Below are 13,580 nucleotides of genomic sequence, written 5' to 3' on the forward strand. Positions count from 1 at the left end.
CTTGACAGGGTAGATACAACAGAATTGTTTTTCCTTGTGGGATAGTATAGGGTCAGAAGTAGCATGTCAGATTAAGAGGTAGCCCATTTAAGACAAGGATTAGGGGAAATTTCTTTCCTCAGAGGGTAGTGAATCTGTGGAATTAGTTATCACAGAAGGATGTCAAGGTTGGGATTTTAAGTATACTCAACACTGAGATAGATTTTTAATCAGTAAGAATCAAGAGTTATAGGGTATAGGGTAAAGTTGAGTTGAGGATTATCAGATCAGCCATGATCTCACTGATTGAAAGTGAAAGCTCAATGGGCTGAATAGCCTACTCCTGCACCTTATGGTCTTATGATATAATAGTGTTACTTTAAAGATAAGCTTGAAGATCATCCTTGACTTGCCTTATCCTCCATTGGTCTGCCTCAAACCCAAAACTCACCATATGGCATAAAAACACACAACAAAAAGAGAAGCCTCTATTATTGATCCTGGAGCTGTGACAGTAAGAGATGTACTGTAGACTGGTGCGGCTGGGCCATCAGTTGCACTGTATTGACCCAGAAGCTTACAGTACGGGGTGACACAGTGGCTCAGTTGTTAGCACTGCTGCCTCACAGTGCCAGGGACCCAGGTTTGATTTCAGCCTCGGGCGACTGTCTGTGTGGAGTTTGCACATTCTCCCCGTGTCGGCGTGGGTGTCCCTCAGGTGCTCTGGTTTCCTCCTACGGTCTAAAGATATGCAGGTGAGGCGGATTGGCCATGGTAAATTGCCCATAGTGTCCAGGGATAGAATCAGCCAGGGGGGTGTGGAGTGGATCTGGGTGGTATGCTCTTTGGAGGGGCAGTGTGGACTCAGTGGGTCAAATGGCCTGTTTCCACACTGTAGAGATTCTATGATTCCATGAGTAGCATGACAGAGGGCACAGGGTGACTTCATGGAGGAAGTGAGGACTGCAGATGCTGGAGATCAGAGCTGAAAATGTGTTCCTGGAAAAGTGCAGCAGGTCAGGCAGCATCCAAGGAGCAGGAGAATCGACGTTTCGGGCATGAGCCCTTCTTCAGGAATGAGGAAAGTGTGTCCAGCAGGCTAAGTTAAAAGGTAGGGAGGAGGGACTTGAGGGAGGGGCGTTGGAAATGTGATAGGTGGAAGGAGGCTAAGGTGAGGGTGATAGGCCGGAGTGGGGGTGGGAGCGGAGAGGTCAGGAAGAAGATTGCAAGTTAGGAAGGTGGTGCTGAGTTCGAGGGTTGGGGCTGAGACAAGGTGGGGGGAGGGGACATGAGGAAACTGGAGAAATCTGAGTTCATCCCTTGTGGTTGGAGGGTTCCTAGGTGGAAGATGAGGCGCTCTTCCTCCAACCGTCGTGTTGCGCAAGTCCCTCCTCCCTACCTTTTATCTTAGCCTGCTTGGCACACTTTCCTCATTCTTGAAGAAGGGCTTATGCCCGAAACGTCGATTCTCCTGCTCCTTGGATGCTGCCTGCCCTGCTCCACTTTTCCAGCAACACATTTTCAGCACAGGGTGACTTAATGCCCACTGCCAGTGGAGGGTTGGATAACCTTGCTCCATCTGCCCCATACCAAGTCTTCCCTTCTCCACCTTAGGGAAATCCAGGAATTTCTGCCAGTTCACTTGCACCATTGTGAAAGAGTACAGCTGGTTCTCACATAGTGGTAAGGCCTGTCCCCACTGTTCTAAAGACTCCAGACATGAACTGAAAGGAGCTACAGCAGCTCAATATGTTCCTCAGTGGAAGACTAAAGGATTACAGAGTCATATTGCATCACCTCTCTCCACAAACTGAGATAATGGTGTTGGCTGTACTTGCCATGACTCCAACCATTAGGGAGCTTCACCATCATTGGCAGCAGAGAGGCATGCCGTACATTTGTCAACTTGTCACTTCTTAAGAATGAAACTCACATCAGTTTGGAAGATCAAGGTCTTGAGTTGGCAAGGAGAAGTCTACTGGGTTCTTCATGTTTTCATTGCGACAGGACGGCTATTTTGTTCGCCCCACATTTTCAGCCACAGATCCTTGGGGTCAGGAAGCATGTGTCAGACCACTTAGAAGAATACAGCGCAGTACAGGCCCTTTGGCCCTCGATAAGGCCCACTTGTTCCACTTCACTTTCTAGCTCTGAGACATGCCACCTCACCTAGTCAATGTTTACACTCTCCAGGTCAGACTACAGTAAGAGTGCCTCTTTGAAGAAATGGTCACTTACCTTGATTCTATTGATGATTTGGGTAGGTCTGGGAGTGGGGCACTCTCTCTCCTCTCCCACTTCAAACCAAAGTGAAGCATCTTCACTTGTATCCCACTGGTGAAATGCATGGGAACGGAAGCAGAATATTTGCTGATTGCATCTGATATTATCTCTCCCAATGAAACACGTCTGAAGCATAAAGATCAGCATGGACCAGTTGGCAAAATTGCCTGTTTCCATGTCCTTTTAGATACACTGTTGTTTTTGGGATGACAAGCCAACTGAAGTGAAAAAATAACTCACCCATGACACCACTCGACCATTGAAGCAGGGCAACTTGGCATTGTCATCTGATATCTCTTCTTTTACAACCCTGCAGGGATATGGAGATGGTGTTAGTTTACTGAGGCACCCACCACCACATATATTTCCTGAACCAAAAGTTTGTAAGGAGGCATTTAGCAATCAAGCTTAAGATCCTTCCATGGAGGCTGACCAGGAATATGAAAAAAACTCCCATCCCTGGAGATCCCAATCTCAAATACTTACACTTGTCCTCTCTCGTTACTCCCAACCCGGAAAAATCCTGACCTTGTTCACAGCACCTATACAGAATGGCATATTATGGGATGATACTAAGGGGTGTGACTCCAATCTGCTGTCCAATTGCTTATTAGCCATGGGTCATTGCATAGAATTCTCGCTGATGAATCAGAACATTGTAGATTCAAATCCCAAACCATTTGGGATTCAAGCATTTCATCCTCTGACTCTCTGATGCCATGCTGAGGGATTTCCATTGACACTGCATACCAAGGTCCAATCAGCCCTCTAGTGAGTGTAAAAGATGCTGCTCATTATTTCAAAGATGAGCATGACGGTTTTCCTTGGTGCCTTGGTCAATGTTTATCCCTTAATCAACAAATATAGCATCTAATTATTGTCACATTACTGTTCAAGAACATAAGAAACAAGACCAGGAGAAGGCCATCTAGCCTCTAAAAGCAATTCACTAAACTCATGCATGATCATCAATTTCAGCCCGACCTTCCTGCCCAACCACATGTTCTTCAATTTCCTTCGTGGCCAAAAATCTATCAATCTCAATCTGGAACACACAGATTGAAATCAACTCCAAAGACTTATGGGAGGGATAATCCAAAATATTCACAACCCACTGGATGGAGAAATTTCTTAGCTTATTCATTAAACTGAGATACTGATCCCCAGTTTTACTCTTACCCTCACCCCAGACAGAAAACAGCTTCTCACCACCTTCCTTCTCAAGCCAGAAAAATTTAGTAAGTTCAATAAGATCACATCATTTTTCTAAACTTTGGAGGGAAATACCCACTGTAACCTATTTTTCTGCAAAGGGCAATTCCAGGACCCTTCTAGTGAACTTTGGTTGCACCCTCTCCAAGGTAAATACATTCTTCTTTAAAGAAGGTAACCAAAGCTGTGCACAGTTCTCAGGATGTGGCTTCCCAACAAGACTGCTTCCCTGTGCAGTCCAATGCCCTTGCAATAAAAACTGCCACACCATCTCTCTTATAAATAACTTGGTACCTCTATGTTAGTTTTCTTTGATTCATGCACAGGGATATTCAAATACCGCTTTGTGAGAGGTACTGCTGTGTGGAGATTAGCTGCATGTTTCCTGTATGACAACTGTTCTCACACTTGAAAAACATGTCAACAAGCTGAGAAACATATTGGAATCTTCTGAGATCATGCAAGTCTTTTCTTCCCTAGGATCTTGAAAACACCAATAAGTATTTCTCCAGAGCCTTCTCTTATCCAGTTTCAGTCAGAAATGTCAAAATTAATGACATTTTATTTTCATCAATAGGGCCCCGAGATTAATTGGTTCAAGCTTTACAATCCAGATAAGATTTGCTGACTATTTTCTTTCTTTCTTTGATTACGGGGTTGAGTCTCTAGAGTGGAATTTTAATCCAATCAGTCTACTGACCCAAATGGCCGTGTATGACCAGTTTAGCTTCCTTGTTTTAGAACATAACTGGTTGAACAACAGCAAGCACACAGTGCTACACCTGCGGAGATGCCATGTTATACAGGGCAAACAATGGGATTGGCAGAAATGTGAAATTAAAACAGAGAATACTAGAAAAATTTAGCACATCAGGCAGCATATATGGAGAGAGAAACAGAATTAGCATTTTAAGTTATTTGTTTTAACCCAAGATGACAGAGACACATTGGGCCAAGTAGTTTCTTTCTTTACCATCAACCCACCATGATTCATGCCTCTCTATAAATTGCCACCTTGATGCGGGGGAAAGACTCGAGTGTTCCACTGCTCACAAGCATGATGCCGTGAGGACTTCTCAAATCCTGGCAGAACCACCCATGGTGGGAGGATTGCAGGGAAAGAGCCAGATAAGGCACAATCGAAAATAAGAGTCAAAAAGTGTGGCACTGAAAAAGCACAGTAGGTCAGGCAGCATCCAAGGAGCAGACGAGTCGGCGTTTCAAGCTTAAGCTCTTCATCAGGACTCTCCTGCCCCTCGGATGCTGCCTGACCGGCTGTGCATTTCCAGCGACACACTTTCTGACTCTGATCTGCAGCATCTGCAGTCCTCACTATCCAAAATAAGGGGCGGCACGGTGGCACAGTGGTTAGCACTGCTGCCTCACAGCGCCAGAGACCCGGGTTCAATTCCTGCCTCAGGCGACTGACTGTGTGGAGTTTGCACGTTCTCCCCGTGTTTGCGTGGGTTTCCTCCGGGTGCTCCGGTTTCCTCCCACAGTCCAAAGATGTGCAGGTCAGGTGAATTGGCCATGCTAAATTGCCCGTAGTGTTAGGTAAGGGGTATGGGTGGGTTGCGCTTCGGCGGGGCGGTGTGGACTTGTTGGGCCGAAGGGCCTGTTTCCACACTGTAAATAATCTAATCTAAGTAATCTAATCTAATCTAATCTAAGTCCTCAATGGGAATCTAGGTGGAAGATATTCTCAATGGTTGTGACAACGGATGAAGGCTGCACCAGTAGGTAGTTCAACCTCCAGCTGTTAAGGTTTCCTCATCGTGGAACTGGACTTATCTACTGTTAAGGACCTGCTCCTTAAGGAATGAAGAAGCATTCCCATGTTAAAAGACCTCCCACAGGCATTTACTGATAGGAATTCAATACCCCCACACACGACACAAGCCCTGGGAGATCGGCAACAGGTGATGGGGACAGGATTGAGAGATCTGGAAGTCCCCAGCTTCTACTCAACACGTCAGCAGTTGATTTCGTTGTTTGGCTCTTCGGCTCTGAACAGGAGAGCATTTCGGCAGTTTTCATGTCACTCTGCTCAATCTGCTCAGGGAAAGGGCTAGAAAAGGTGCCTTAAATATAGTCTGTTCTGTCACCAACTTAGCTGGTAAGCCATATCCAGCGGGTTCATCTATCTGAGGGCTGGACAAAATCAAACTCAATATCAGAACCCGGAGGTACATAGAAATTCATCAACAACCTCCATCTTCTCCATGACAAAGATGTCAGAAACGGTCCTCACCAAGATAATACGACAGAATCCCCTGATGTCTAACCTAACCCTATCACAGGGATCCAGCAGAGATGTGTCATCACCTCCACCCTTTTCTTCAGGTTCATCACCATCATTCTTTATCTTTTTAAGAACAAGCTCCTCAATGGTGTGGACATTGTCTACAGATCGATGGGAAATTTTTCACAATCCAAGATTAAAATGATATTGAACTCGATGAAAGTTTGTGGAAATTCAGTATGTGGATAACAACATCATCTCCGTTCTCTCTGAAGAGAAGCATCAAGCATAGCCTAACACCTTCACGGAGGCATACCAGCCTCAACCATAAGAAAACTCAAGTCCTTTATCAACCCATCCCAGTCCATCCCTCCATTAAGAGCCATGGAGATTTCCTCCCAAATATGAAACATTTAGATTAGATTAGATTACTTACAGTGTGGAAACAGGCCCTTCGGCCCAACAAGTCCACACCGCCCCGCCGAAGCGTAACCCACCCATACCCCTACATCTACATTTACCCCTTACCTAACACTACGGGCAATTTAGCATGGCCAATTCACCTGACCTGCACATCTTTGGACTGTGGGAGGAAACCGGAGCACCCGGAGGAAACCCACGCAGACACGGGGAGAACGTGCAAACTCCACACAGTCAGTCGCCTGAGGCGGGAATTGAACCCGGGTCTCAGGCGCTGTGAGGCAGCAGTGCTAACCACTGTGCCACCGTGCCGCCCATAATTCCTATACATGGGAAGCTACCTCTCATCTCAGGCTGACGTCGATGCAAATATTCAGCATCACATCCAATCTGAGAGCTCTACCTTTTGCCATCCACAGGTGAGACTCTTCAATAACCATAATATCCGTGCTGGGACCAAGATACTTGATTATTAGGCAGGCATCCTCCCAACTCTTCTATACGAATCAAGTACATGGATTGCATACCATACAGATGCCACCAGATGTCCTTTCAGACATACTATCCAAGCTGTTTAAGATGGATTCTCCATATCAGTTGCGAGGACAGGCATACAAACATCACTGCCTTTGAAACATTGAAAAGCACCAGCATTAAGGCTATGATCATCTGAAACCAACTCCACTGGGTAGGCCATGTGCTTAGGATGTCAGAGTTCTGACCACCAAAGCAAACCATCTTTCCCCAGTTCAAGGGAAGACACTCACATGAGAGAAGGACAGAGAAAGTGTTTCAAACACTCCATGAAGAAGTGCCTGAAGAAATGCATAATAGATATTAATATATGGAAGTGCCTCATTCAGAAGAAACCAACTTGGAGAAAGCTGATGTATGAAGGGACACAATTCTTTGAGGACATGTGTTAGCAGGCAGAAGTACAGAAAAGGAACTGGGTAAAGGAATGCCAGTGATTCCAAGGCCAAGGACCAACTGCACTTCCTAGAAATACTTGCCAAATGTGCGGCCAGAGGGATGGCTCATCAGCCACACAAGGTCCCACAGAGGCCACCATGACACAGAATTTCCTAGGTGGAACATCATACTTGTTAATGAATGATTGACGACATCTACGTGTTATGCCTTTTAGCATGAAGTCATCAAGAGAAAATGCTGTTTCTCTCTCCACAGGTGCTGTCATATATATTTACAGCTTTTTCATTGGGCCCATTAGATAAATCTTTGTTTGCTGCCTCTTTTCATTACCTTCATAGCCTTCTTTCCTACCCTATCCATCAGCTAATTTGGCAATGATATTTTCCTGTTCTTTCACCCAGGCACTAGTCCTCGAGAAACATCACTAGTTACAGTTCCCCATCCTGAAACCCTTTTATTCAAACTCTCTGCTTCCTGTAGGTTAACCAATTTCTATTCATGTTAACAGATCACCCCAATAACATGGATGCTCATCTTGTGCAGTAATCCTTTATATATCATCTCACTACACGCCTTTCGGAAATCCAAATACATCAACTTGTTCCCTTTTATCTATCTCCTACTTGACCCATCCTCTAAGATTTGTCAAAGATAACTTTCCTTTCAGAAGACCACATTGATACTGTCTGTTACTAGGCATTCTAGCATTTTCCCAATGATAGACGTCTGACTAACTGGCATACAAATTCTTTCCTTCTGTTTCCCTGTTTTCATGAATAAGAATTTGACATTTGCTGTTTTTCATTCCACTGGGACCTTCCCAGAAGCTAGGGAATTTTGGAACAAGATCAGGGATTATTAGTTACACCTCGTAGTTTAGTATCATCAGCAAACCATTCACATTAATAATTCTGGGTGCAAATTGTTTACAGAAAATCTGAACAGTATTGCACGAGTCCCTGTGGAACACTATTTTTCACCAGTCTGAGTAACTTCCCTTAATTTCAACCCTGTTTGGGTTTTTCTGTCTCTTAACTCATTTTGCTACATGACTCTGAATCGACATATCCTGACCACTGTCACAAACCTCTTATGTGGTACCTTGCATGAGCAAATAATTATTAGAAAGACCAAAGTTAGTGTCTTCAATCCCCTACTCACTGACTCCAATCTTATTGATGACCCCTTTCTCCTGATTGTTTTCTTCCCCAGATCATGATTACTGCTATACATAAATCCCATTAGGATTTTCTTCCTTCCGCAGCTCCTCAATTCTACCCACACAGATTCTATGCCTTATCACTCTATATCACTTCTTGCTATTGATTTAATTTCATTTCTTACTAACAAGGCAACGCCACCTCTTCCGCCCATCTGTCCCTTTGACAGGACATTTTTCCGTGGATATTAAGTTCCCAGCCCTGATCCCCTTTCATAATCGACCTCCGCTCCCTGTCTCAGCCCATTTATTCCTAAAACCCTTGGTAGATTCTGGACTACAGCAATAGTCTCCTGGCTGTCCTCCCGTTTTGCATTCTTCACAAACCTGAACTCATCCAAAACCCTTCTGTCCACATTAAGTTGGACTGAGTCATGTTCATGCATCACACTGTCCTGGCTCTGATCTAAACATTGCCTCAACTTAAATTTTTCATTCTGGTGTTCAAATACTCCATGGCTACTCCTTTCCCTATTTCTATGCTCTCCTTCAGCCCTAAGACCTCAGAGACCTTTGTACTTCTCAAATTTAGGCAATTTGTACATCCCTGATCTTCACCAATTTCCTGTCAGTAACCCTGAACTCCCTAAAACCCATCTGCTTTTCTCTACTCTCTAAGAAGCTGTTTTAACTCTTCCTAACTGATCAAGCACTTGATCACATCCATTCATACACTCGTGGCTTAGTGCCAATTTTTTTAAGATATTGCTTCAATGAAGCACTTTGGTCACTTCACTACCTTAAGGATGCTGTATAAAGGCAAGTTCTTAATGTTGTTGTTGTCATCTGTGGATCACATATCCTGCACTGCTTACAGAATTAAATAAGGTGAATTGAACAGAGCCTCCCTTTTTGAAATTCACATAAGCTATTCTTCATAATGTTCTCCATCTCCAGATTTTAAAAAAAGATTTGTTCAGGGTATGTCCGTGTCATCGGCCATTTATTGCCCATACACATTATGCAGCATCTGTAGCATTATTCTTATCACCATCACTAAGCTCTCTGGACTATATTTCCATGGGTTAGTTCTACATCTCCCTATTTGAAATTAAGAATTACACCACCAGCCTTGTTGCAATACTGAGTGTGCTAAGATGATAGGGTCAGTATTTCTACACTTGCATGTAAGAGAAAATAAAATTTGCAATAACATGACCTAGAAGAGGGAAATAATTAGGGGAAACAGCCGTACGTCATGATTTAATATCCTGACCACTACCTCACGGTCTCTCATGTGTGTGTCAAGCACAATCCAAAGGCAATAGATATACAACTCTGGGTGTGTTATTCAGATAAAGACTGTCTTTCAGGAAGGGAAAACCATTTTCAGCTTGCCGAACAGCATACAGGAGACAGGAAGTGGTAGATTGAGGCAGAGACACCGTGGCAGGAAACTGTGGTGTAATCATAGGCCTAACCACAAACCACAAATCGTCTTAATTTGATTCCAACCCACTTTCAATGCGTTGTTGCAGAGCAAATATTTATTTGGAGCATTTTATTTTGCTCTTTACACCAACAATTTAACACTGCTTGCACACATAGGATTAAGATGCTGTACTGAGGAAGCAAGCCATTGTGGAAGGAAGCATTCTGCCAATATTAAACTAAGGCCCTGTTTGCCTTCTTGTCCTCAGTTCTGTTCAAAGAAGAGCAGAGATGCTGGATCTCCTAAACAACTTTAATTCTTCAGCCTCATCACTAAAAACAGATTAACAGCAATTTTTGTCATTGACTGTGTATAAGATCTCCTTGGGTTCAAATTCAGTAAACAGTGAGGTTATTGCAAAACTAATTGGGAAGCATTTTTGGGTGGCCTTGGGATATGTGAGGTGAATAAAAGGGCTTGTATTTATATGGCGCCTTCCACAACCACAGTCTTAAAGCATTTTAAGCTAATTAAATAATCTTGAAGTCACTGTTAAGTAGGAAACAAGGCAGCCAAATTTCACACAGCAAGAACTTACTCATCTGCAATGTAAGAATGAGTAGATAATACTTTTTAATGATATTAGTTGAAGGATAAACATTGGTAAGTACAATGGGGAGATCTCCTCAGATCCTCTTCAAAATCATGCCATAGAATCTTCTATATTCTCTATTTAATGGCTCAGCATGTAAAACAGCCTCTCTGACAGTGCAGCATATCTTAGTAATGTACTGGGAGTTTCTGCCTAGATTTTATGCTCAAGTACCTGGGCAGGGATTTAAAACCACAACCTCCTGACTCAGAGTTTGGCAGTGTGCTTATATAAACGCAAGTTCTTTGTTTGTCTGCTCCATATTTCCATCCTCACTTCACCCACACCTCCTCCGCACAGGGAATAATTGGCAGGAGATTGGGTCTACACAGAATGCAAATGCTGTGCAAAGTTATTGCACATGGCAGGATTAGATCTCATTGCTGAAGCTTCCTGAATCTCACATCTTGCATGTCTCTAAATCTCATTCCCCACCACTGATACTCGCACCCTCAGTTACTTAGAACCCAAGCTCGAGATTTTCCTCCACAAACTCTCGAGTTCTTTCATCCCCTCCTCCTTTAAGATGCTTGTTAAAACCTACTGCTTTTTAATCAGACATTTGGTCACCGTTCCTAATGTATCCATAAATATAAACAAAATATTGAACATGCTGGAAATCTGAAAAAAATCTAAAAAGTTCTGAAGAAGAATCATACTGTATTCAAAATCGGTCAATGTCTCGGTATTTGATTCATTTGTCAATTCTTCATCAATCCCACTCCTGCAAAACATCTTGGAGTCATAATCTTAATACAATAAAAGGTACCATATAAATGCAATGGCGCTGTTATTTAACAGAGCACTCCCACTATCATTTTAAATGGAGGGAGTGCTCTTCTCTCAGAAAAGGATTTGCTCAGGTCAACATCCTGAGGGGCAAGGGAGAATGTGAAGTTCATAAAAAGATATAGGGAAAAGCACGAATGGAAGAACACTAATCCATAACTTTCACCCCGCGCCCCCATTCTCACCCAGACCCCTCACCCCGCCTCCCATTCTCACCCAGACCCCTCACCCCGCCTCCCATTCTCACCCAGACCCCTCACCCCGCCTCCCAGTCTCACCCAGACCCCTCACCCCGCCTCCCAGTCTCACCCAGACCCCTCACCCCGCCTCCCAGTCTCACCCAGACCCCTCACCCCGCCTCCCATTCTCACCCAGGTCCCGCCCCCATCTCCAATTCTCACCCAGACCCCTCACCCCGCGTCTCAATCTCACCCAGACCCCTCACCCTGCCTCCCATTCTCACCCAGACCCCTCACCCCGTGCTCCATTCTCACTCAGATACCCCTCACCCCGCCTCCCATTCTCACCCAGACCCCTCACCACGCGTCTCAATCTCACCCAGACCCCTCACCCGCCTCTCATTCACACCCAGACCCCTCCCCCCGCCTCCCATTCTCACCCAGACCCCTCATCCCACCTCCCATTCTCACCCAGACTCCTCACCTCGCCACCTCATTTGCACCCAGACCCCTCATCTCACATTCTCACCCAGACCCCTCCCCCCGCCTCCTATTCTCAACCAGACCCCTCACCTTGCCTCCCATTCTCACCCAGACCCCGCCCCCACCTCCCATTCTCACCCAAACCCCTCACCCCACACCCCCATTCTCACCCAGACCCCTCACCACACGCCCCCATTCTCACCCAGATCCCTCACCCAGACCCCTCATCCCGTCTCCCATCCTCATCCAGACCCCCCACCCCGCCTCCTATTCTCACCCAGACCCCTCACCCCATCTCCCATTCTTACCCACACCCCCCACCCCGCCTCCCATTCTCACCCAGACCCCCCCACCCCGCCTCCCATTCTCACCCAGACCCCCCACTCTCACCCAGACCCCCCATCCCGCCTCCCATTCTCACCCAGACCCCCACCCCGCCTCCCATTCTCAGCCAGACCCCCCACCCCGCCTCCCATTCTCAGCCAGACCCCTCACCCCGTTCCCCCATTCTCACCCAGACCCTTCTCCCTGTCTCTCATTCTCACCCAGACCCCTCACCCAGTCTCTCATTCTCACCTAGACCCCTCACCCCACCTCCCATTCTCACCCAGACCCCTCACCCCACCTCCCATTCTCACCCAGACCCCTCACCCCACCTCCCATTCTCACCCAGACCCCTCAACCCACCTCCCATTCTCACCCAGACCCCTCACCCCACCTCCCATTCTCACCCAGACCCCTCACCCCGCGTCCCATTCTCACCCAGACCCCTCACCCCGCGTCCCATTCTCACCCAGACCCCTCACTCCACGTCCCATTCTCACCCAGACCCCTCACCCCGTTCCCCCATTCTCACCCAGACCCTTCTCCCTGTCTCTCATTCTCACCCAGACCCCTCACCCAGTCTCTCATTCTCACCTAGACCCCTCACCCCACCTCCCATTCTCACCCAGACCCCTCACTCAACCTCCCATTCTCACCCAGACCCTTCTCCCTGTCTCCCATTCTCACCCAAACCCCTCACCCCATTTCCCATTCTCACCCAGTCCTCTCACCCTGCGTCCCATTCTCACCCAGACCCTTCACCGTCTCCCATTCTCATCCAGACCCTTCACCCTGTCTCCCATTCTCACCCAGACCCCTCACCCTGCATCCCATTCTCACCCAGACCCCTCACCCTGTCTCCCATTCTCACCCAGACCCCTCAAGCTGCCTCCCATTCTCACCCAGACCCCTCACCCCACCTCCCATTCTCATTCAGACCCCTCAGCCCGCCTCCCATTCTCACCCAGACCCCTCACCCCGTGCCCCCATTCTCACCCAGACCCCTCACCCCGTGCCCCCATTCTCACCCAGACCCCTCACCCCGTGCCCCCATTCTCACCCAGACTCCTCACCCCGCCTCCCATTCTCACCCAGACCCCTCACCCTGCGTCCCATTCTTACCCAGACCCCTCACCCTGCGTCCCATTCTTACCCAGACCCCTCACCCTGCGTCCCATTCTTACCCAGACCCCTCACCCCGCCTCCCATTCTCACCCAGACCCCTCACCATGGCTCCCAATCTCACCCAGACCCCTCACCCCATCTCCCACTCTCACCCTGACCCTGCACCCTGTCTTCCATTTTCACCCATACCCCACTCCCTGCCACCCAGAAATTAGCCAAATGAACCTTTGGCCAAACTGCTGCCAAAGACAATCCTCAGATAGGGAGATGACAACCTGCTCACAGTAAACTAGATGCTGTCTTGCCAATGCTCTGTTAAGCAATACGTCCTCACTTTTATACTCCATACACTTGCATTACAAACTGAG

General features: G+C 46.6%; 1 protein-coding gene across 1 annotated transcript in view; it reads right to left on the reverse strand.

The window, feature by feature from the left end:
• The window catches only part of dvl3b (dishevelled segment polarity protein 3b), a 125,748-nt gene that overhangs the window by 91,818 nt on the left and 20,350 nt on the right, over positions 1–13,580 (reverse strand). The window contains exon 2 of the mRNA XM_072572124.1: positions 2,503–2,572. Within this exon, the coding sequence (XP_072428225.1) occupies positions 2,503–2,572 (70 nt within the window). The remainder of the gene's footprint in view (positions 1–2,502; positions 2,573–13,580) is intronic.

Source organism: Chiloscyllium punctatum, chromosome 6 (genome assembly GCF_047496795.1).
Source record: "Chiloscyllium punctatum isolate Juve2018m chromosome 6, sChiPun1.3, whole genome shotgun sequence".
Classification (NCBI taxonomy): domain Eukaryota; kingdom Metazoa; phylum Chordata; class Chondrichthyes; order Orectolobiformes; family Hemiscylliidae; genus Chiloscyllium; species Chiloscyllium punctatum.